This window comes from Drosophila serrata, unplaced genomic scaffold, assembly GCF_035046125.1.
Source record: "Drosophila serrata isolate PLE 108 unplaced genomic scaffold, ASM3504612v1 contig_240, whole genome shotgun sequence".
Taxonomy (NCBI): domain Eukaryota; kingdom Metazoa; phylum Arthropoda; class Insecta; order Diptera; family Drosophilidae; genus Drosophila; species Drosophila serrata.
In genome coordinates this window covers 4,457,910-4,482,087 of record NW_028257138.1, presented here as the reverse complement: position 1 = coordinate 4,482,087, position 24,178 = coordinate 4,457,910, and the positions used below count along the sequence as shown (strand labels likewise).

Here is a 24,178-nt window from a genome sequence, read left to right as displayed (position 1 = left end):
GACATTAAATCAATACATCGCCGATAATTTCAGTAATTTATTCGTATAGGGAATCCCCTGATTGTTTGATTTAGTTGCCCATTCCCAATTTCTCTACCTTCTTAAAGCTATCGATATTTAGAAATACAACTCGATGTATCGCATTTTTTGAAATCATCGATAGTAACATCGCTGTTTTTGCAGCTCTAAGTCTCTGTATTATACCAATGAAAATCAAGAGAAAAATTGCAAAATACAGCCAAGCGGTGCATTAAAACGCAAAGTAAGCGAAGCACATCGACCCTAAGTCCACGCGTGGCTAAAACCCAGAAACCGCACATGCGGAATTCAGCAAAGTGAAAATACTTCGGCTCTGGCGTATGCGTACGTTCGCGAGTGTGTGCGTGTTTTTCTTTGTATATAGACTCGCCGAGCGAGATGGCTATACGAGGCGAACGGGCGGCAGGTGCATGAGAGCGAGCGAGAGAAATGCTGTGCCGCTGCAACTCTGTGTTATTTCAGAGTTCCAGGCCAAACATTCTGATGTGCGGCCGAATCGAATCAAATCGACTTTTTGTATGCAGCAGCACCTAGCTCGCCCCTCGCCCTAATTAATTAGTAATTGCAAACGGGCGCAACAATGGACCAAATCATCAAACGCGCTGCACTCTAATCGCCGTCTGCGTCTCGTCATCCATTCGGGGTTTGCGCCTTCCTCCCCACCGCGTCATTTGTTCGCTCACAAAACGGTGAATCGTGAAAGGTAGCAACAACGTTTCCTTGGAAAAAGCTGTAAATAGTAAACAAAATTGTCAAGTAAACCAGCAAAAGCTATTGAAAGGTTCCGAAGCGTATTGCCCGGGAATCGAGTAGCAGGTCCCAGGAATTCATTGAAGTTTTATAGAAAAGAGAATAACGCCCGTGCCCGTGTCCAAAATCCGTGCCGTGAGTGTCTGTGTGCCATTCAAATTTCCCTGCGATAGTGTGAGCGTGTGTGTGTGTGTGTCTCATTTGAGTTTTCCGACAAATCCAGCGTGAAAAGTGTGGCAAATGGCCGTGTAACACCTACAGTAACCTCTCCTCGCGGAGAAGTTTAAACTCCGACATTACATCAGCTGTTTCACGGCTTTTGTACGCTATAATTTAGCCTTTTTCCAACCGCTGCTGACAACACTGAAGAGAGAGTGTGCGGGTCGCGTGTGACGTTGTACGTACCGTGTGTGCCGTAAAGAGAGTCCGAGCGAGAGGGCTCGATAGTAGTAGCACATAACATAGGGCGATTGCGGGAGTGCGAGCGAGCGAGAGGGAGCCGGAGCCAGAGCCAGAGCCAGAGAAGAGAGTGTCCTGCTGCTCCCTCCTGCGCTCTCCCCCCGCATTCGGAAAATTCAATGACCTCATTTGTCTCATGTACGGAACTTTGCTCTTTTCCCCCTCCAAAAACCAACGAAAAACACGAAACAGGACCAAGAGTAACAGCAGCGACAAAGGACGAGCAGCAGCAGCAGCAGGAACTCAATTCGAGGGCCATAAACAAAGGACACTGCATTTATAGCACTGGGCAACACAAGACGGACAGCTGGCAAGCGAAGTAGCAGAAGCAGCAGCAGTTGCAGGACCAGACGGAGCAGCACCGGGAGCAGGAGCAGTAGCTAGAACTACCCGGCAGCCAGCCAGCCAGAACAGCCCCAGAGAGCGCGACGTAAACCAATGGGCACCAACTCGGGAGCCACCGCTGGCATTAACAACAAGCCGGTTGGCGGTGCGGGAGCCGGCGTCCTCGGCGGCAGCGGCGTTGGTGTCGGCGTTGGCGGTGCCAACTCTTCGATCGGCGGTGTGCTATCCAACAGCTTGGGCGGCGGCAGTGGCGGTCTGAGTATCAGCGGCTTGAACGCTGGTGGACAGAACGCCAATGTTGGCGGTCTAGTCGGCGGCATGAGCAACGTGGGCGACGACGGCAGCAACGGGATGGCAGGCGGCGGTCCGAACAACCAGCAGGCCACCACGCCCCAGTACACAATACCGGGCATATTGCACTTTATCCAGCATGAGTGGTCGCGCTTTGAGCTGGAGCGCTCACAATGGGATGTAGACAGGGCCGAATTGCAGGTGAGTCACTACTGTCCCATAACACTAGGAATATTTACTTGGAAGGTATTGATAAGTGGCATGTAAATCAAGAGTTTTTGGGGTGAAATGTCGGGAGTTTGTGAATAACAACGCTACATGCGTTAAGATGCATTTTATCGTGCATTATTGATAAAATAGAAGAGCACAAGTTTCTTTTTCAATAGCTAAAATATAAATATAAATGTGCGTGTAGGAAATATTATATTCTTTTCTATATTATGTCCCAGCAAACCAAGTACAAATGGCATGACAACTACTCGTTTTTGAACCCTTGCAGGTTACTATAATTTCAGTCAGAAGCTTGTAACACAGTGAAGGAGTCATTTGCGACCCTAAATATCATATATATTCTTGATCAGCATCAACAGGCGAATCGATCTAGCCATGTCCGGTATAAATTTATTTTTTTCAAAATTTTGAAAATTTTATAAGGGGTTACATCGTTAAAATTGTCAAAAATTGATAAAAATGTAAATTTTTTAAAATTTTAAATTGAGTACGCAGATTTATTAACCCAATAAGAACTAACAAAGGAATGGTTTCCGAACTGAAATTAATGCATTTTTGGCTTAGTTATGATAGTTTAAAAACATCGATTATCCCTAAAAATAAGCGTATACAAATATATACTCTAGGTTTTCTTGGAGGTATACGAAGGCCATGGAGGCAACGTTTGCTCAAGCTTATATGTATTTCTATTTACATAAAAAATCTAATGGCATTTTTGTCTTATTTATGATCTATTGCAAATTCAAACCCATGATCCTAACGCTAACTGCAAGGGTATACACACTTCGGTTTCTCAAAGCTTTCTTTCCCTTCTTGTTTCTATTCTTTTAAGTACACTGAGGGTTAAAGGTCCTTGTTTATCGTCAGCGGGAGCTCACTTTCCATTTCAATGGTTTTTTCGAGGCGCTAATGCATGAACATGCAAGGCACACAGCAATGTGGAGAGTGTGGAATATGGAGAGGAGAAGGCCAGCCGAAATGGCGATGGCTAGGAGGAGGAGAAGGAGCAGGGTAGACCAGGAGGAGGCAATGGCTGTCTGCATGCAAGCGAATCGAGCCAAGCAAACGCCGTAATCGAATTTATGCTCTGTTTGCCGCAGATGGCAAACGATACCAAAGAAGGAGCCTTTAACCCCCGAAATATGGTAGTCGCTTTGCAGAATGATTTCAATCCATCAGCGGGGTGTCAATGTCAACCCACTCGCCTTATCGCTTTCACCTGTCGGGAGGGGGCTGCAGCGGGAGTCTTGTTATCGGCGGTATCAATAACGAGCCACACTCCACCAGCCCCCCAATCCGTTACGCTCTAAATGCAACGTGACATTCAAATCTCTCGCTCTCTCCCGACTTTACATCAAGCGGGGAAAACAAGTTAACAACGCACATTTGTCGCCACGATTTATGAACCTGTTCGCCAAGTTCGCCAAGTTGCCGTTTTTGCCCAAAGCAAACCAAGTTCGAGTGGGCAGATGCGGCGACACTTTCAACCCACCGCTGCTCCATGGGACGCCATCTTAGATGGGTCCACCGCTGCCATTCCTGCTCGGCATCATCATCATCATCATCATCTACCATTAGTGGTTGCTGATGATTCCCTGCTTTTGCGTCTATTTATACATATCCGCAGCTCACATCTTTGTGTGTCAGTGTCGTCGAATGCCGCAAATGCAACGTCCTTGCCTCTTTTTTGATTATGTGTGCTGTGCGTTCTCCTCGTTCTTGAATGCATCCACTTCCACTTCCTACTCTGCTGTCGCGTCTGTCTAGGCAATTAACTTGCACAGTGGTTGGGTTCTTTTCCAATAATTCGGTTTGATCTGATCTCACTTGGAATAGTTGTTCCAGGCAGAAGCATTCCCTCTTCTTTAATCATTCAATGGTTTAGCGGAAGGCCCTTTGATTAAGGCAAGAAACTTATTACGAATATTCAAGAAATTTTGTTTTATTTAAAGCTTAAAATTTAGTCTTTTAAGCCATGTATGTTTATTCCAGAGTCCGAAAGCACTTTGAACCACTGTTCGTCACCATTATAAAAAGTCGATTCAATTAACACTTATAGCCAAGAATAAAGCGGCAGCTGCCAATACATTTTCAATCATTTCACAATTTGTTCTCTGTGTGCAATTGCATTTATAGATTAGAAAAGCCAGCGCCTCTGCTGGCACTTGTCATAAAAATAATTCTATTTATACAAATATGAATTGGTATATATGTATATATATCTGTATTTTGAATTACATTATACAATTAGTTAGAATGAGAGCCGTGCTCTTTTTCGTTTAACACTCGTTTCAAAACAATGTAAATCAAACTATTCTGGCTTCTCCTTCGCGGGGCAATTAAGTTACAAATGTTACAAATGTGCATTTGTCATGGCATTTGTAATTTGTAATTGGGGAGGCTAAAAACCAAACTAGTTGCATGCCGCAGAGCGATTTGTGAGGTGGAGCTCAGGAGGCGTTGGCGTGTGGCGCGTTGCAGCAGCAACTTGGGCCCTTGGATGCTCACGGGTTTTCCAAATATCTGTAACATCAGCGCTGGATTTAATTAGCCAGCTTAAGGAGCCAAACGAAATGCCATTGAGCGTTAATTTAAATGCACAACATGTTTCCATTAACAGAGGTCGTAGCACCTCAGAGAGCGGAACGGAGCGTTGCTTCTGCTCGGACTCGCATTTTCTCGGTTACTATTAGCACGGCAATTGTTATTGTTGTTAGTTCTGGGTTCTACGCTCGCTCCTCTCATTCCGCAAACATGCGTTGTTAGACAATTGTTGCCAAAACAATAGTGCTGATGTAGGAAAATATAGCTCAAGGCATTTGAAATAGTAATCTGTATGATTTTGAATATGCAAATGAATTTTTAAAGTAATATTAGGTATTCCCAACACGATCAATATGCTAAATATGATACTGACATCATAGTCTAAAGTATTTATAAAAGATACATATTTATTGTTGTTAAAACATTAATTAGTACTTATTCTCGTTATGCTGCCTCTTAATGGGTGAAGAAATTAGCTTAGGCATTCTCTGAGATTAAATTAGAATAATACTTTAATGACTTCATGATTTTCTCCATGGTTTGAGTCACTTTTAATATATCAATACTTATTTTGCTGACCTCGTATGTGTTTAGTGTGGGTGCCGCCCACTTCCCCCATTTGAATTTAGTATTTGTTTTTTTTTTAGGGGCGTCGTCATGGCATGGAATCGGATAGAAAGGGTGGTGAGGTGGGGTTTAAAAAGCAAAAGTTGTGTTCCTTGGCGCAGCCTGCTGCTCTGCTCCCTGCGGCAATTGTGTCAGGTGCAATACCACCGTCGACGTCCACCCTTTGGCATCCATCCGGCATTCGCCATTCGCCGCTTTCGTTTTGGGGGAACTGCGCAGCCATAACTGCGAAAACTGAACACTGTTGCTACATAAAATGGGCGGAACGAGAGGAGGAATTGATTCTCTGGGGGATGCGGTTGTTGGGTACATTGCAGTTTTTACGCACTAGCTCTAATGGCAGCAGCGACGACAGCGGACCGGGCTTAGATCTCTCCCCCAGCTCTTACCCCATCGGCTAATTGGGCCAGTTGAAGTTGTTTGTTTGTTTTTATTTTTATTGTATTTTTCTCTGTATCACAATTAATTGAATTTAATTGTTTTTCGTTGGCCCCAACGCAGCGGAGCGTCAATTATGCCAGCAACCCGCCACAACACACACACACACACATCACTTGAGGCACAAAAGCAAACGCAATTGGATTGCAACGGTTGTAAAGAAAAAAGGGGGACAAAGCCATTGGGGAAAAGCTTTAAATAGCTGTATTAATTATTTTTCCATAACTCGTAGTTTTAATGTGTTTCTCCCCCTAGTATTTATTGCATTAGGTAAACCCTTAATAACTTTCACTTTTTTAGGGAAATTACTTGCCTATTGTAATAAGATGTAACTGTTTCTATTGCCCGATAAACCATTTACTTTGAACTAAATTTCAATAAAAACTAATCACTTTTCTTTCTCTTTGGTCAAGGCTCGCATCGCAATGCTCCTCGGGGAACGCAAGTGCTTGGAAAGCCTCAAATCCGATCTGACGCGTCGCATCAAGATGTTGGAGTATGCCCTGCGTCAGGAGCGTGCCAAGTTCTATCGGCTAAAGTATGGGACAGATCCGCCGCAGCTGAACGAGTTCAAGCCGTCGAACGAGGACGCTGGCCTGGCCGGCGAAGTGGCCACCGACTCGGAGGTGCCCTACAGCAGCGTCTCGAACACAACGTGGCGGCAGGGCCGGCAAATGCTGCGCCAATATCTGGCTGAAATCGGCTACACAGACAACATCATCGATGTGCGCTCGAACCGAGTGCGCTCGATCCTTGGTCTGAACAATAATGCGGAGCACGACGGCAGCGGCGGCGGCCTGGGCGGAGGACTCGGCGCCGGCACTGGGGGCGAGAACCTCAGTCCGAACATTAATGGAAACGAGAGCAACAAGCGCGCCTCGGAGACGGAAGGTAGGTGTTATTGTGTTACGACCCCCTGTTGGGAGATTTGAATAATTTGCTCACATCAGGCCGTCATACTCCCGCTAAAAAAGTGCAACAATCGATCGACGAGATCATCGTGGACACCGAGGCGGCCGTAATGGCGAACTTTGAGTTCCTGGGCGCCACCGAGATGTCTGATGACGATGAGATATCCGACGATCTGGAGATGGTGGCCACCGACAATGACGACACGGACGTGAAGCTGGCCAAGCGGGCCAAATCCGGCAAGGATATGCTGACTGAAGGTATGTCGCGACCCAGATAGCTTGTCCTCCTTGTTATCCGCAGACTAAAAGAAAAGCCTGTAACCTATACCTGCAACCTGCAACCTGCAGCCCTAATCCCGCATGGGCCCACCTCGCATTAAAGCATTTTTTGGTTTGCCAAATCGTAGCATATCACGATATTAATTCGGTGTTTGCTCCCAAACAACTCCCGATTATAACCCACGTAGAAATCCATCCTAGCTTTATGGCTGGCTTGCCGTTGTCTTACGCTTTTTGTTCTACTTCTGTTTCTTTGGCGACTCTGTCTTCTACGCTCTACGTAGATCTTGAGACCGAGGTGGGAGAGCAGCTCTTGAACGATATGAATCTCATGAACGAAGGTGCTTTTTCAACACACACAAACCTCTAACAACATGCTTTTGCTAGCCTAAGACAACCCTCAATGGAGTCCCTAGTTGTAAATTCGTTAAGGAAACGCAATTGGCATTGAGCGCTTAGTAAGAGTATGTAGCATTAGGGGACTCCTTGAGCGGTGGTGCGCATCTAGAATATCGTATCTAATAATTGTAGTATTTCCTAATCTCCCCACAGAGGTTGACGGCTCACTGGGACTGGGTGAGCTGGCCCAACTGACAGTGAATAACGAATCTGACGGAGCTTACGACGCCAACTCGAAGGATGGAACTGGCGGCAGTGCCGGCGGTGCTGGTTACCGCAAGACCTGGAACGCCAAGTATACACTGCGCTCTCACTTCGACGGCGTTCGCTCGTTGATTTTCCACCCGGAGGAGCCGGTGCTGATTACCGCCTCCGAGGATCACACGCTGAAGCTATGGAATCTGCAGAAGACGGTGCAGGCCAAGAAGTCGGCCAGTCTGGATGTGGAGCCACTGTATACGTTCCGGGCTCACACAGGTCCAGTTCTGTGCCTGGGTATGTCCTCCACCGGCGAGACATGCTACTCGGGCGGCCTGGATGGCAACATCGAGTGCTGGCAGCTGCCTTCCCCGAACATTGATCCGTATGATTGCTACGACCCGAACGTTCACTCCGGCACCCTGGAGGGACACACAGACGCCGTTTGGGGCCTGACCACTATGCAGAGTAATATCGTGTCATGCTCGGCGGATGGAACCGTGAAACTCTGGTCGCCCTACAACAAGGAACCGCTGCTGCGCACCTACACGGCCTCGGAGGCGGAGGGTGTGCCCTCGTCGGTGGACTTTGTTCGCAACGAGGTCGACCACATTGTGGTGGCGTATAATAGTGCACACTGCATCGTTTACGACACGGAGACGGGTAAGCAAGTGGTGCGACTGGAAGCGGCACAGGAGATGTCCGGCAACACGGGGAAATTCATTAACAAGGTTGTGTCGCATCCGACACTCCCCATCACGATTACGGCGCACGAGGATCGGCATATTCGATTCTGGGACAACACATCCGGCACGCTTGTCCACTCCATGGTGGCGCATTTGGAGCCGGTCACCTCGTTGGCCGTTGATGCGCACGGGCTGTACTTGCTGTCTGGCTCGCACGACTGCTCGATACGGCTGTGGAATCTGGACAATAAGACGTGCGTGCAGGAGATCACCGCGCACCGTAAAAAGTTTGATGAGAGCATATTCGATGTGGCCTTCCATGCCACCAAGCCGTACATCGCAAGTGCAGGGGCCGATGGCCTCGCCAAGGTGTTTGTCTAAAACGGAGACCACAAGCGCGAGACTGGCCCAGCCGGATCGATAGAATTCAGAATTCAGAATCCAGAATCCAGAGTGCAGATTGCAGACGCAAACGCAGATGCCAGCAGCTCACAGCTAAGCGATTACGAGTTCGAGTTAAATAATTATACATACATTATATATATACTATACATTTAAATCTAATTATACTTCAACCGAGAACAACAAATTATGCATACAACAATAAGGAAATGATGAAAGAGGAGAAAAGCTCCAATTGCTGCTATAACGTAACGTAACTTAAACAAAAACCATAATAAATTCAAAATGAGAAAAGGCATTTCAAAGCGAGCAACAAACAGAGTCAAGTAGCAAGAGGACTAAAGAGTCAAACGAGAGTCGTGTGTGTAATCTAGGAAAGTAATGTAACACTCTAAAAGCAATGCATAATACACGGCATATAACCACAAAACGATACAAGTGCAACATACACACACACACACACACACATGAACCTTATGTATTTCAACACCGTGTAGCAGCAAAAGAGTTTGATCTTGCTGCAGATTTCGCCCCGAATGACAATTGGGGACGATCTACTCAAGATCGATCATCTTTTCGGTTTTAGTTTTAGTGGCACTTGCACAGCGATTGATCGATCAGAATCGAACGATTGCCCATACAATACACAGCCCGACATCCTGTACATTTTATATACATAATACACCCACAATATACATACATATATATACTTATTTTGTGCCCACGGACTGCCGGGCAACGACAACTGTATAGGCAAACTCGCTGTGTAAGTGCCGGGACACGTTGATTCCCTCCCTGCAGGCCGGCTCAAGCAAGTGCTTCCTGCAGCCTGGAGCGGATGGATACGTAAAGATGTAGACGATCAAATTCTATAGGATAAGCAAGGCATATGCATATAACCAACCACATAACCCCGACTCCATATTAGCGAAGGAGAGCGCGATGAATTGTAAATTAACATTAATTAGAGGGCGAGAGCGAGGACGACTGTTGTCGGCGGGCGGCTTATTTATGTCAAGTAGCGACCACACAAACGGAAACTTTACTAATTAGTAAGTGCAGAATGCGCGTTGCTTTAAATCTATTATTTGTATTGTCGTTAAAAAAGAGTAGTAGGGGGTGTACGCAATTCTTGAGGGACAATCGATCGATTGTCCGCGACGACCATGATCAGATGAGGTATAAATAATAATGATGATTGCAGGCAAGCTATAAACACTGTATGCTAAGCTATTTATTTAATTTATGCCTAGTATTAAACCGAAGGATAAACAAACAAACAAATGTTGGCGCCAATCGCTGATCCAATGGATTTCGTAGTTGAATATAAATTAGATCCGCTTATCGATGGATGCTGCGTACTCGTATTTTTAATCAATGATCACATAAATAGAATTGTGAATTGAACGTGAAAGCCGAGCAACTCAATATTAGTTTTTAGTATTACCAATTATTATTATTTTACGTGACACACACTTTACCCACACCCCGAAAAGTTGATATTTGAAAACGATGAATCCGGAACCCGAATCAAAACTAAAACAAAATCGTAAACGATAGCGTAGCGAGATCTGTGTACACACCAATCAAATCCTCTATTATTTTAATTACGTATTTTAATTTACGCCTTAGTTTGTAAAAGTCAAAAAACCCGAAGAATCGCCTTGGATCGATCGGTTCCCCCACTGAGATCCAAAACGATGACGACGATTGCGCGATGGTAATACAAGTTAATGTGGATATCCACACACAGTTATATAGCAGATATATACATTTACATATACATAAATCTATTGATTTATAATTTTAACTGTACATTTTTGATTTTTATTACCATGTATTTTTATTTGAAATAAAGTTTTACAAAATACGAAGCCGTGTGACTTGTGCCCGCGCTGCCTTTTCTTTTCCAAATCCAATCCTCCAGCAGAACCAGAACTGACATTCCAATTGATGAGGACGTTGTAGACCAGCTGGCTCTCGTTTGCAACGGTGGCAATATAATCAGAGACTTAAACACAGAAACACCAACAAAAAAACACCATTATTAACATATGCACACCGAACATAATCTGTTGCCTTGTTTTTATTTTTAATAAAAAGATTTCGCTGCTGGCAGCATTTTAGTTTGATTTCCTTAATACGCTTTCTTTTCAAACCGTTACAAATCCACTGCCGTAAAAGAAAAGAAAATATAAAACACCAGCAACACCCAGCATACTTTCGGTCTCAGGAGAATCCTGCAAGAATTCTTCTAAATGTTGAAAACACATCACAAAAATATTGTAATTCTTCAGCATGAAAGACGCAAGCGATTTAGAAAGATGTAACAAAACATAAAATTGAGAGATTTATAAAGTAAGAAGAAGCCCAAAAGAAAAAACGATAAGCATTAATTAACTAAGTCGTAATAAAAGTTCATTGTAGATTTGAGCATATATAGGAAGGTCCCAGGTCCTACAAAACAAACAAAAACACCCAGCACATAAGTTTATACATACATATAAAAATAAAATATAAATAAAAAAGCATATTAACTGAAAAATAACGATACTTTTATAATAAATCGAAAAAGGAAGTACATAATACTCGAGGAAATACCATTCACACATTTCATGTTAAGATATAATAAAGTGAATAAATAAAATATTTAAAACCAACTGAACGTAATGTTTAAGATCTTTAGGTGGACTTATAAAAAGTTACAATTTCATTCACCAAAGAGTTATCCTGAAATCCCTTAAAGTTAAGAATGAAATATTGTTTATTTACTTTAATAATTTCAAATTTAACATTTAAATCCCAAGTGTATCTTGGGCACATTGAAACAGTGTGACCAGAAACATTCAATTATTATACTACTGGTATCGAGTAATCGATTACTCCCTTTACTTGCGAATTTAGTTTTTATATTTCAGCGATATAATGGAAAACTCTTCAATTATAGGCGTTGACAAAACGCAGGTAATTGATTTGCAGCTAAGGACGAGGAACGTATCCAATGCTGTACTTCTTGCAGGTACCACCGCTCAACCAGAAGCGCATCCTGGCATTTGTGAACCACTTCTTGGTCAACACCTGCAACTTCCTCAATGAATTTGCACTGGGCTGCGAGACAAAGTTCGTGGAAATGGAGAGGCAGCTACAAAAAACGGAGGCTTCCCTGATAATCCTCGAGGCGAAGCTCGCCTCCATCCCCACCGATCACCTAGTACCGAGCGAAGGTGCGAATGTACCAGCACAGTCTGAAAAGCCCATCGAAGCCCCAACGCCGGATTCGGAAATCACGCCCATGTCCGAAAAACCCGTAGATGAAGCCCCAGCGGAGCCAGCCGGTGTGCGTGCTTGCGAGGATGTGCGCTACAGAAAGTTCTTCAAGATGCTGCATGTAGGCGTTCCCGCGGCGGCAGTCAAGCAGAAGATGCAATCCGAGGGCCTGAATCCGCGCTTATTGGAGTAAGTGGAGCTGTTCTTAGAGGCATTCCAAGCTAATCCTGTTCGCTTTCCAGCACACCGGATATGGTCCTGGCAGACGGTGTCCGTGAGTGACCAATTGAGAGGAAGAGCCCGCCTTGTGATATAGCAGTTTTTGCTAGCGTTTTCAATTAAACATTTTTAAAGCTTACGTCTACACTTTCATTTGTTTTATTTCCCGTCGTACGACGACGGTCTGCAAAACAACTTAAAACACTTCGTTAGGTAAAAAGAGTGGCGGGTGGAAACGGATGACGGAGCCTAGAACTGGATCATCTGTCCCTTGCGCTTCTTGTCACCGCCCAGCTCGAAGTGCTTGCAACGCTTCAGAGGAGTCTGCTTGCGGTACTTGCACTCGGTGCACTCCATACGCAGCACAATTTTCTTGGTGGTCTTGGCCTGAAATTGGTAAAAGAAAACTCGTATTAGCACTGTGATTTCAACATTACAATATACAGTGTAAATAAGATCTTATTGGGTTGTCTGAAGCTGCAGGTGGGGCGCTATGACCGAGGATGGCCGTAACGCTGCCTTCGCGGCCGCACCGGTGCAACAACAATTTTGATCTGGCACAGTTTTTTCCCACCAAAAAGCCGAATGCTCGTAAGCGCAGCGATTTAGTTCTACGAAGCGCCATTTTAATAATTAATTGCGACAATGTTGTTGCAAGTGAAGAGCATATGAGACACTGTTCGAAACACTCACCTTCTTCCTGAAGATGGGCTTAGTCTGACCTCCGAAACCCTGCTGTTTCCTGTCGTAACGCCTCCTGCCCTGAGCACCCTTGCGCTCCTTGGACTTCTTGTACTGCGTCACCTTGTGCAGCTTGTGGACCTTGCATTTCTTGCAGAAAGTCCGACGTTGCTTAGGTACGTTCACCTGTAGGAAAATACACAGTTAGTACGAAAATTTATTCCTCTTCTAGCGCCATGTTGCCCGTGGTGGGCCTGTGGCCGGACGTTGACGTTGTTATAGGTTCTGCGCCGGCATTACAATCCACAAAACGAATGCTTACCATCTTGAAATCTTCACGGGGAACTTCTACCTTCTACCTCGCTGCAAATAGACATATTTTAAGATATTTTTATTACACATTTTAGCAAAATAAACGCGGAGCACACGCACTCACCGGAAACGAAGAAAAAGAAAGGGATGGAAAATCTGACAGCTAGAGATGTCAAAACACCGATGACAATATCGATAACACTCAATATATCGATGGTGTTACAAACTGTCATAAAAACAGTGGCAGCGCCATAAGTCTCGCGGATTATCAAACCTTTCTCCAGGATTCTAGAGGGGTTTTCCGGCGTTTTTCGGTATTGAATAAATTATTCGGATTCCCTCTAGGACCACCACATCCACATTGAGAATTTTTGATCGATTTAAGGGACAGGGAGAGAGAAACGTTAATATTTTCTGCGGTCTGGTAGCATCAATGTCAGGTGTGACCAGCTGCCGAGGAATGAAAAACTCTATATTTTCTCTTTCAACTTTTAGCATTCTAAGCAAAAAGCTGGGCGAGCACACTGTACTTTAATATATGTTTTTTATTTGTAGTTAAAACACGGCAAATAGCAAATAGAAAACGTTTATTGGCCCGGGCCCTGCGCCTAGTTGTGTGCAATGGAAGACGCCAGCGGGCGTTGGCTGGAGCGCTATTAACGGCCGAAATGGCCCAGTGAAAGACGTGAGAAAAATTTGCATAAAAGTGAGCCAGTAATTAAAATGCGAAAAATGTACGCGTTGCTGGCCTTGACATTCTGGACGATCGTGCTGGCGCTACCGCTGAGTACCGATCAGGTGCACACTCCACAGCCGCCGCCAGTGCCCTGCGATCGCAGTCGCAAGGTCTTTACAGAGCCGTACGGAGAGATTTCGGACGGACCCTCCGGCCACAATTATACGCAGGACTCCCATTGCGAGTGGCTGATCAAGGCGAAAAACGACAGCCAGTTCATCACACTGACGTTCCATAGCATGGGCACGGAGTGCTCCTACGACTACATATACGTCTATGATGGAGACTCCTTTAACTCAACGCTCCTAGGCAGCTTCAGCGGGCGAACGCAGCCGCAGCGGCTGGTGGCCCGCAGTGGAAGTGTAAGTTTCCTCCATCCTCTATTCCAGCTGGATTTGTCCTAATTGCCTTTCTCCTCCAGATGCTCATTCTCATGTACAGCGATACGAACTACGTACTGGATGGCTTCCGGGCCTCCTACTACATATCAAACTGCTTGAACAACTGCCACAACCATGGCAAATGTGTGGGCCACCAGTGCGTCTGTCACGGCGAGTGGGTGGGCCCCGACTGCGAGGACGAGGCCTGCCCCCAGCGTTGTGGGGAGGGCCAGGGACGCGGACGGTGTCAGAAGAGCATCTGCCACTGCTCGCGGGGATATAGCGGTCGGCTATGCGATCTAAGCGACCATCCTCCGGGCAGCAGCTGGCGGTGGCTGGCTACCGATGCGGAGGGCATGACACCACGCGCCGCTCACACAGCCGTCTACATGGAGGACGAGGATGCCCTTTACGTGTTCGGCGGCTACGATTTAAACAACGTGATCAGCACACTTCAGGTGAAGGTTTTGAAATTTTTGGTATTTATAATATCTTCTAATTGATTTTCTCTTTAGATTTATCGCTTCAGCACTAGTCAGTGGGAGGATGAGTGGGGCATTGCACTGCAGAGTCGCCGTCACTTTTATCATCCGCAAAAGATTGATCATACGCTACTTAAGGCCGTGCTCCAACACAAGAACGAGGACGAGGCGAAGCTCTGGGGCCTGAACAGTGACGTTAGCTTTTTTCGGAATATTCTGTACACGCTGGCGGAATCCAATCTGCATCAGCGCCGGACACGCTCATCTCTGCCACTGACTATTGTGAATGCCAATTCAACGGATGAAGAACTGAACGAGTACCTCGAGGACATATTAGAAGAGGTGACGGATCACAAACCCCATGGACGCTACGGACATGCTGCGGATCGGGTGCCGGGCGGATTCGTAATCTTCGGCGGCAAGCATGCCAACGGGAGCTTCTACAGTGATCTCTGGCAGTACAACAACACGGAGAGTGGCGGAAAATGGAAGCAGATGGCCATCAGGTCGGAAGTGAAGCATCCAGCAGTGGCTAGGCACACGTTGAACGCCGCTGGTGACTACCTCTACACATTCGGCGGAAGTCTGGAGTCGGGTGAGTTCTCTTCCAGCGTTTATCGCATTCGTTTGCCCTTGTCCGAGGACTCACAGTGGGAACTGGTGCAACCAAGAGGCGGCAAGACACTGGATGTGCGCCTGGCCGCCCACTCCACGGTCTACTACAAGGCCACAAATTCGCTGATTGTGTTTGGCGGGATTATGACCAGCTTGGCCCGCTTCTCCAAGCTCTCGGATCGGATATTCGCCTTTCAGCTGGACCAGCAACACTGGACGGAGATCCTGTACCCACGGACGGCACTTCGGGACACCAACATACCCAGGGAGCGCGCCTTCCACACGGCCACCATTTCGGGCAACTACATGATCGTTTTTGGAGGCTACACGCACCGGCACAACAAAGATGAAATTTGCTACGACAACCAAATGTACTGGTACCACCTCAGCTGCCACATCTGGATCAATCAGGTGGTCGCCGCCGAGGATAGCCTGTACCCGAAGCCCCAGGGAGTGTTTGCTCAGGCAGCGGCTCTGCGCAGGAACCACACGCTCCTCATTGTTGGTGGTTACCACGGGAATGTGAATGCGGATCTGTTTGCCTACGAACTGCCCCAGGTGCTGCGCGTGGAAAACACGCTATACAATCCCGAAATCTCCTGCAGGCTGCACTCCTCGCACACCGCCTGCCTCTCGAATCCCGAATGCGGCTGGTGCTCGGCGGACAGTAGCTGCTACGGTCGCACCATTGGCGCCAATTGTACCACCAATCTGCAGACAACACGATGTCCCGGAATCTGTCCCTCGCTTGGCGACTGCCACTCCTGCCTGGTGCACGGATCGCAGTGGGGGGCAAAGTCCAGGAACAAGGCCGCCTTCTCTGTGGCCAGCAAGCTTGGTTTGAACGAGTGCACCTGGTGTGTACAGAACGCCAGATGCCACCACCGAGACGACAACTATGGAATATGCGGAGACAGTGCTGGCTGGTGGGGTGACCAGGGCACCGAGATCCGTCGCCCCTCCCTCTGTACCAGCAACGACCGACGTCCGGGATTAACGTACGTAAAGTACCATTATCCGATCAACTACACCATGCCGGATTACGTGGGTATAGTAAATGCCACCATGGTAGACTTTGCCTCGCCACCATTCACCACCTACTTCGAGCACAAACTGGAGGGAGAGATGCTGGCCAGGCTATTGGGCTTCGTCAGGCCGCAGCATCAGTGGAACAACTCGGCCATCCAGGTCTGTACCAGCTACTCCTCGGCGGTGCTTCGCGCTGGCCTGGGTCTCAATCTCGATGAGCTGATCAATGTCACCACACAGAGCTCAAACCAGAGCTACTGCAGCAACGTCCAGCTGCCAACCACAGAGCAGCCGTTCCTTATCGACTTTCAGGCCCGGCGACGCATTGGTGGCAACGGGATCTACAACGCCTACCAGAAGACTAAGATGGAGCTGCAGCACCTGCACAACGGTCAGCTGAACGCCTTCACTTTCGAGTATCTGGAGCCATACTACTCTGGAGATTGCACCCAGTATGGAAACTGCTTGCATTGCCTCACGGATGCCTCCTGCGCCTGGTGTCCCCTCACCAGTCGGTGTCACCTGCGGTCCGTGAATGAGACCGAGGTCTGCAGGGAGCCCAGTGAGCTAAACACCTTCCACTGGTCCTATCTGATCAGCCAGCCGAGTCAATGCTCCAACTGCACGAACTACGTGAGCTGCGAGGCCTGCGCCAAGAGTGGCGAATGCGAGTGGTGGACAGAGGACGCCCGTTGCGGCCGGATAGGCAAGACCAACAATAGCGTGCGAGCAGTGGAGCAGTGTCCCAGGTCATGCAGAGAGCGGCAGGGATGTCAAGAATGTCTGGGGGAACGCGGACGATGCGTGTGGTGTGAAGCGAGCGCGCAGTGCTTCAGCTTCTCGGTGTATACAAGTGAATATCAATTCGGAATGTGTCGTGAGTGGATGGACCAGGTGGTCAGTCGGCAGACGCAGGAGCATCTAGGCGATCAGAAGCAGCTCCAGCAACCCCTGCAGCTGCAGCAGCAGCAGTGCAAATCCTGCGAGCAGCACCGCAACTGTTCCTCCTGCCTCCGCACCTTGAGCTGTGGCTGGTGCTTCGACCGCGACAATCCCATCGAGGGCATCTGCATGCAGGGCGACTTCAGCTACAGCGCCGGAAATTGCTCCCTCGCCCTGAATAGTTCTTCGCACCATGATGCAGAGTGGGCGTACGCCCAGTGTCCGGATGTCGACGAGTGCGGACTAGGCCTTCACGATTGCCATAAGGAGGCCAAGTGCACCAACACACAGGGAAGCTACAACTGTCACTGTCGCCGGGGCTACACGGGAGACGGCAAGTTCAGCTGCGTGCGGACCTGCTACGAGATGTGTCAGAACGGAAACTGCTCGGGACCGCCGGATTATACGTGCAACTGTGCCCTCGGATGGACCGGAGCGGATTGTGGACTCAGTTGTGGCTGCAACAATCACTCGACTTGTCTGGAGCGGTTGGGAAAGTGCGACCAGTGTCAATCGTGGACGGAGGGCGAAAAGTGTGAGCAATGCCGCCAGGGAAGCTACGGGAATGCCACAGCGCCCCATGGCTGTCATCCGTGCGAGTGCAATGGCCATGGCAACCAGGATCTGGGCATTTGCAATGTGAGTAACGGCGAGTGCTACTGTAAGGACAACACGCAAGGGCTCAAGTGCGATCTGTGTGCCGCCGGCTACTACGGTGATCCCAAAGACGGAGGGCAATGCTACTACCAATGCGAATCGAGGGGCATACTCACCAATATCGGCAAGAGTGCGATTGGGTCGTACCAGTCGTACCGCTCGCCCTGGGGTGCCAGTCTGGAGGTGAAGGAGTGCCTGTGGATACTGCAACCGAAAACCCTACAGGCGGAAAAGTCGCTTCTTCAGCTAGAGTTCCAGTGGCAGAGCCTGGCCATGGACTGTGACGAGAATGCCGTCTACATATACGACAGTCTACCGAATCTTACTGGTGCCACGCAGCAGAATCAACTCCTGGCGGTAGTCTGCGCTCCCTACAGCTCGGCCAGGATCATTGAGGCCCGCTCCAGCCATGTCACGGTTCACTACAAGCAAGGCAGTGAACGGCGGCACTTTGGATTCAACGCTCTATACTCCGTGAAGAATTGTGTGGCCGGTAGTTGTCTGCCGCCGCACATCTGTGACGATCAGCTGCGGTGCGTCTGTCCCGCCGGATATGTGGGCGCCCGCTGCGAGATCGAGATTTGTCCGAGCAACTGTAATGCAAAGCGAATGCAGGGATATTGCGACACGGAATACGGACGCTGCATCTGCAGCAATGCCAATTATGCTGGCGCGGATTGTGGGACACTGGTGCAGCGAAGCCACCTGGTGCTAACGGAGCTTTTCAACACGCAGCTGCTAAGCGAGAGTCTGGATCATTTAAAGAAAACCATACCGCGCTTTGGACACTCGGTGAATGCGGATCGCAGGGGATCGCTGTGGATGTTTGGTGGATATTCACCAAATCATGGACCGCTTAACGATTTCCGACAGTTCGACACCAAGAACGGCACCTGGCTGCAGGTAACTGTTGAATCATCTACTCCGGAGGATCGAATGCCACTCGGACGGTACTTTCATGCCGCTGAGATTTACGTGAAGAAGCAGATTATCTACATCTTTGGAGGAATCACTGCGAACTCGCAGCTTCTCAATGACTTCTGGATGTTCTCGATACAGAATCAGCGCTGGAGCCAGATCAAGGTGGAGGTGGAACCAAGTGGCGGGGATAATGAAGGGGAAGTGCTGCCTCCTCTGGCCGGCCATACGCTTACCCATCTGCGTTACCAGGAGCACGAGTCATTGTTCCTGATCGGCGGTTTGACTCTGAATAAGTCACGACCCTTGGAGCTGTGGGAGTTCAACCTGGACACAGGGCGGTGGCATCAGCTGGCGGCTGTGGGTGCCACAATGCCCGTACTCTATGGCCACAGTACTGTCTACCATCCGGAGTCGAACAGTGTCTATCTGTTTGGTGGCTACTCAACGGAACCGCAGAGCAATCTTTACGCGTTGGACCTGCAGAAGCTGAGCTGGAGCGAGCTACCCAGCTTCAATGAGATCAACTCGCCTGCCTCGCTTCTGCCGCGTGCTCGCTACTTCCACTCGGCCGTTAGCACGGAGCACTACATGATCCTCTATGGAGGCAGGACACAACCCTACAATGGATCCGATCTCCTTATAGCTTATGTGTATGCCTGTAACCAGTGGGTGCGGTTAACGGACGACGTGGAACTCATAGGTCGCCTGCCCGCCTCGAGCTACGCCGAGGACATGGCAATCGATCCAGATACGGGTGTAATCTTTGTCATCGGCGGATGGGACGGAAGTTCCACGCACAGTCATGTGACCAGGATAGCGTTGCCCGACGACATATGTCAGCTATGGAGCAGCAGCAAGTACCAGTGCCGGCACTACATGGGCTGCAGCTACTGCACCATTCAGAATACGTACAGCTACAGCAGCCACTGCTTCAGCCATGGGCGCACACCGTGTGCCAATCACAATGGGACGCTGGTGGTCAACAATGGAGCCGCCTGCACAGACGAGTGGATGGCGAGCAGGAGCTGTTCGAGCTTCACCACCTGTGGCGCCTGTTTGGCCGCCTGGCCGACGTATCATGAGCTGGCGCCCGTCTGCCAATGGTGCGAAGAGTGCGGATTAGGTGGCCGATGCATTGCCTCTAAAAAAGACTGCTCCTGGTTTATTGCCTGGTGCGGTGATAAACTTAGCACGGGAGTCCTGGGCCTCTGCCCCCTGCCGAAATGTCACCGTCTGAGCTGTGAAAGCTGTATGCTTCGGCCTCAATGCAACTGGGCCAGGAACGAGCTAGGCACTGTGGAGTGCATATTCCGGGAGCTGGTGGAGAGAAATGAGTACAAGCTGGTGGAGAGCTGTCCCCTACCCTGTCACAGTTATACGAACTGCAGTAGTTGCCTGAGCCAAACGCCGACGCTGGATCGCCAGGATTGCAAGTGGTCTACCATGCTCAACTCGTGTCTGACGCCCAGTTCCCAGCCCCTGTTCTGCGCCGGTGGAGTCTGTGGGCTTGTGTTGGAGGCCAGCGAGCTGGAACGTTGTCCGGAACCGTGTCACGTTTACACCCGATGTTCCAGCTGTCTGGAGCATGCTCATTGCGGATGGTGCGCCCGCGAGGGCCACAATGGCGACGGAATTTGCACAGAGGGTGCCCTTGAGCACAAACAGGAGCATCCATCGGGATCTACCTGCGATATTATATATTCCAGTTGGCGAAATGATTCGCAGCTGACCCATGCTGATGTCGTGTCCTGGCACTACGTGTCGTGTCCGCTGGAGAACGAGTGCATCAATGGACATCACAACTGCGATGCTGTGTCGGAGCAGTGCATCGACCTAGACACGGCGGTGGGCTACGAGTGCGTCTGCGCCGACGGCTATCGCTCGGAGCGCGGCACCTGCTTGCCGGTGTGCAGTCAGGGTTGCGTCCGCGGCAATTGTGTGAGTCCGGACCAGTGCCAGTGCGACTTTGGCTACGTAGGTGCCAACTGCAGCATCCAGTGTCTGTGCAACGGGCACTCCAACTGCGAGTCCAGCAGCCGACTGGACATATGCCTGAAGTGCCACAACAACACAATGGGCGAGCAGTGCGAGAAGTGTCAGCCGCTCTTCGTGGGCAATCCGCGCGAGGGGCATGCCTGCCAGCCATGCCTGGACTATTGCCACGGGCACAGCGACGTTTGTGTGGCCTACGACGCAGATCCGGCGGTATTTAATATGACGCGCTCAGAGCTTGAGAGGATTCTACCGGAGGGTCCGGCGCATAATGCCACGTGTCTGAGATGCGGCAATCACACGGACGGTGATCGTTGCGACAGCTGCCTGAGGGGGTACTTCCGCGGCAGTGACGATCTGCAGAAGGAGTGCCGGCCCTGCCAGTGCCATGGCCATGGAAACGTCTGCGATCCCGTCACCGGAGAGAAGTGTAACTGCGCCAACAACACAGAAAGCGATGCCACCTGCACGGCCGGTGGCGGTAAGAACTCGGCGCAGCTATGCTGGATGGTTCAGTGCTCCAAGTGCCGTGACTCCTATGCCGGTAACCCTACCGATGGTCATCAGTGTTACAAGCAGATCACCGTCGAATCGAGGATGTGCTTCGATGCCAAGCCCATAGGCAAGTGTAGTTTTCCTTTTAATAACATCTCTGTAATACCAAGCTGCCAAAGAGCATGGATGATGAGACTTGCTCCACACTGAAGACATCTAGGGAGACGAGAAGTACCCTGCTTTATGTTTCTTTTACAATATACTAATTTTTTAACCATCTTTTTATGCCACAGAGGAATGTAAATCGAAGCCAGCTGCCCTGAAGCCTGGCCAGACCGTGTTCTTTGTGATCCAGCCGCGGTTCATGAACGTGGATATACGCATTATCATAGACGTGACGCAGGGCGAGTTGGATGTTTTTATGTCGCCGCAGGATGACTCCTTTATAGTGGAAACGAACGAGACGACGGGCTACCACGAGATCTTCCTGGACTATCGTTACAATTGGGGTCCGAAGATCAAGCGAGAGAATCCACTAAATATTGCCTTGCCACGACACGACAATGCCATGATCCAGAAAATGTTTGCACCAGAACGTCGCATTGGTGGCGGCCTTGGAGGAGGCGGAGGTGAGAGAATCGGAGCCAATACGTACTACGTGCCGCAGTTGCAGGACTGTAAGAGTCATGGGGGTCACCAATTTATAGTGAAGGATCAGTACGCCAAGGATCTGAGTACACATGTGACCCTCAACCACTGCAACACCCTGCTGCGCCTGTTCGGGCTAAAGAATCGCCTAGTGGTCACTCTGCCCCAGCATGAGCATAACCTGAGCGCCACCCGCTTCTTTATCGCGTTGCGAGCTAGCTCGGGCCCAGAGCCCAGCTACGGCTCGGTTGTGTTCCGTCAGGATCAGCTGCACATCGATTTGTTTGTGTTCTTCTCGGTGTTCTTCTCCTGCTTTTTCCTCTTCCTCGCCGTCTGTGTGATCGTGTGGAAGGTGAAGCAGGCGGCGGACCTGAGAAGAGCTCGGCGGCAGCATGTCGTGGAGATGCTGCATTTGGCCAAGCGCCCGTTCGCCCAGATCTTCCTGGCGTCGGGCAGCCTGGATGCAGACAGTCCACATCCGACCTCTTCCTCCTCCTCCTCTACGTCGTCAGCCCGTGCCATGCGGCAGCGTGCCCGTCAAGCGCTCCTGCTGCAGGAGCAAGGTGCCGGAGACTCCCACCCCATTATAATGCATCATCACTCAAATCGACGCCAGAGCTCGCACATCATGCTGGTGGCCATCGAACCAACTTGCGACAACCTGGCGGCTGTCGGCACGGTGTTCATCAGCCTCCCCGGTCGCTCCAGAGCTCCCTTGAGCATTGCCCTGGGATCTACCCTCATTTCCTACTCCCGACAATATCCCCTGAACGCCCGGCACTTTATGCGCGTCCAAAGGGCCCAAAACGTGGCCAACAACCCGGCATAAATTTGAAATCTCTATGCAACCGCACGAACAAACTAAGTATGTGTTAGCCAATGTCTAGGAAACCGAGCCTAGTGAGCAAAATATCTTTCAGTGCATGCATTTATGTATCGCGTACATAAAGACATTAGCCTAGATAACGGATATATGTATAGTTTAGGTAATTGTTGTATATAAACGTTTAGGTATCGCAAGTGACTCTACCACATGCACACAACTATATATGTCGGCAGGTTACACCTATCAGAAGTGGATAAATATACAGGAAAAGGATAAATATTAGAATTTAAGCGGAATAATGGGTCTCGAATGAGAAAGGAAAAATATTCACATAACTCACATACATATATATAGAACAACCTTTCGGACTGATTTTTATGAAATTTCATCTCTGGCTAATGATATATATGTGTAAATTAATATCGATTTGATCTAGATAAGACAGGAAATAACAAAGTGAAAAGAGAAGCTCAAGATATATAGCAAAGAGGAATTCAAACGCGCAGTGAAATATTTTTAAGAAAGTCAATTTAAACGCGAGAACAATAGCCATAAACGAACAAATGACAAAGAAATCGAGAAATACGTATTATTATAAACTACATACTAAATGTGTCATAGCAACTACTTGTACTACATGCATAGTTGTTGGTTATGGTTATCTATCCCTCTGTCGCTCGACTAGGTTTCCTTTAAGATATATGTATACTATATGTCCATTTTGTACGATATACGATACGATACTTGATTTGAATTCTCGCGTACCTTATGTATATTCTTGTATTGTATAAAGTATTATTGATATTACTTCCCTGTTGGTGGTTAGCATCTGCTCAATTAGTTAGTTAGTTGCTGTCAACTGCTGCGCACTCTTACGCACACCCATGTACCTACACACTCTATTTTAAGAACAAACAAACTATGTATCTGTATCTTTACGTACTGCTATCCAATTTTTCACACACTTGTTATGTTTACACACAAAGGCTCACTGCAGACACAACAAAAGCAGTCGCAGGATGCTTAAAAACACGAAACAAACGAACAAAATCCTACAATACTACATACTCTTTCCTATAACAACACTCAACAAACACACTAATCTCAGTAACCAAAAGGTTGTAACAAATTCTCACTACGTCGATTTAGTTTAGAACTCCACTCGCCCTCCTTTTACATGTGGTACTACTTACTCTCTTTGTGTATATTTTGAGTTAACGAGATTAGCTAAATTTTTAGAACTGATGTACATTTAGAAATTATACAAAAATCGTCCCATTTTGCAATATATATTTATGATTATTATTATTTTCTATTATATATATTTTTGTTTTGCAATAAAGATGAAATAATGATATTTAAATAAACTCGGCGTTT

General features: G+C 48.3%; 4 protein-coding genes across 14 annotated transcripts; 3 read left to right on the top strand and 1 right to left on the bottom strand.

Moving 5' to 3' along the window:
• Positions 1-86: 86 nt before the first annotated feature.
• Positions 87-11,259, top strand: Cka (Connector of kinase to AP-1). Of its 11 annotated transcripts, XM_086830684.1 has the most exons (6): positions 143-262; positions 1,441-2,085; positions 6,138-6,615; positions 6,675-6,893; positions 7,199-7,255; positions 7,467-10,473. In XM_086830684.1, the coding sequence occupies exons 2-6, from the start codon at positions 1,687-1,689 to the stop codon at positions 8,576-8,578; spliced, it is 2,265 nt and encodes a 754-aa protein (XP_086686810.1). In that variant the 5' UTR covers positions 143-262; positions 1,441-1,686; the 3' UTR covers positions 8,579-10,473. The 11 variants fall into 11 exon arrangements, with proteins under 11 accessions (XP_020798975.1, XP_020798977.1, XP_086686810.1 ...); XM_020943316.2 differs by lacking the exon at positions 7,199-7,255 and having other exon boundaries at positions 87-262; positions 7,467-11,259; XM_020943318.2 differs by lacking the exon at positions 7,199-7,255 and having other exon boundaries at positions 133-262; positions 6,699-6,893; positions 7,467-11,259.
• Positions 11,210-12,224, top strand: CCDC53 (Coiled-coil domain containing 53). Its single transcript, XM_020943282.2, has 3 exons — positions 11,210-11,563; positions 11,619-12,055; positions 12,109-12,224. The coding sequence occupies exons 1-3, from the start codon at positions 11,525-11,527 to the stop codon at positions 12,146-12,148; spliced, it is 516 nt and encodes a 171-aa protein (XP_020798941.2). The 5' UTR covers positions 11,210-11,524; the 3' UTR covers positions 12,149-12,224.
• Positions 12,222-13,115, bottom strand: RpL36A (ribosomal protein L36A). The gene is made up of 3 exons (XM_020943284.2): positions 13,089-13,115; positions 12,779-12,952; positions 12,222-12,472 (listed from the first exon to the last, which is right to left on the bottom strand). Exons 1-3 carry the CDS (start codon positions 13,089-13,091, stop codon positions 12,335-12,337), a joined length of 315 nt encoding a protein of 104 aa, XP_020798943.1. The 5' UTR covers positions 13,092-13,115; the 3' UTR covers positions 12,222-12,334.
• A 438-nt stretch (positions 13,116-13,553) lies between these two features.
• On the top strand, positions 13,554-24,168 carry Megf8 (multiple EGF like domains 8). Its single transcript, XM_020943633.2, has 4 exons — positions 13,554-14,176; positions 14,236-14,652; positions 14,710-21,454; positions 21,621-24,168. The coding sequence occupies exons 1-4, from the start codon at positions 13,802-13,804 to the stop codon at positions 22,802-22,804; spliced, it is 8,721 nt and encodes a 2,906-aa protein (XP_020799292.2). The 5' UTR covers positions 13,554-13,801; the 3' UTR covers positions 22,805-24,168.
• The last annotated feature ends 10 nt before the right edge of the window (positions 24,169-24,178 follow it).

Bases quoted from the DNA above. Each gene is read 5' to 3' on its own strand.
- Megf8 (XM_020943633.2), top strand. From the start codon at position 13,802: ATGCGAAAAATGTACGCGTTGCTGGCCTTGACATTCTGGACGATCGTG. The intron at 14,177-14,235 runs GTAAGTTTCCTC...TTTCTCCTCCAG, and splicing joins TGGTGGCCCGCAGTGGAAGT to ATGCTCATTCTCATGTACAG. The intron at 14,653-14,709 runs GTGAAGGTTTTG...TTTTCTCTTTAG, and splicing joins ACGTGATCAGCACACTTCAG to ATTTATCGCTTCAGCACTAG.
- RpL36A (XM_020943284.2), bottom strand. The intron at 12,473-12,778 runs GTGAGTGTTTCG...TACCAATTTCAG, and splicing joins AGCCCATCTTCAGGAAGAAG to GCCAAGACCACCAAGAAAAT.
- Cka (XM_086830684.1), top strand. From the start codon at position 1,687: ATGGGCACCAACTCGGGAGCCACCGCTGGCATTAACAACAAGCCGGTT. The intron at 2,086-6,137 runs GTGAGTCACTAC...TCTTTGGTCAAG, and splicing joins TAGACAGGGCCGAATTGCAG to GCTCGCATCGCAATGCTCCT. The intron at 7,256-7,466 runs GTGCTTTTTCAA...ATCTCCCCACAG, and splicing joins TATGAATCTCATGAACGAAG to AGGTTGACGGCTCACTGGGA.
- CCDC53 (XM_020943282.2), top strand. From the start codon at position 11,525: ATGGAAAACTCTTCAATTATAGGCGTTGACAAAACGCAG. The intron at 11,564-11,618 runs GTAATTGATTTG...TACTTCTTGCAG, and splicing joins TAGGCGTTGACAAAACGCAG to GTACCACCGCTCAACCAGAA. The intron at 12,056-12,108 runs GTAAGTGGAGCT...TTCGCTTTCCAG, and splicing joins CTGAATCCGCGCTTATTGGA to CACACCGGATATGGTCCTGG.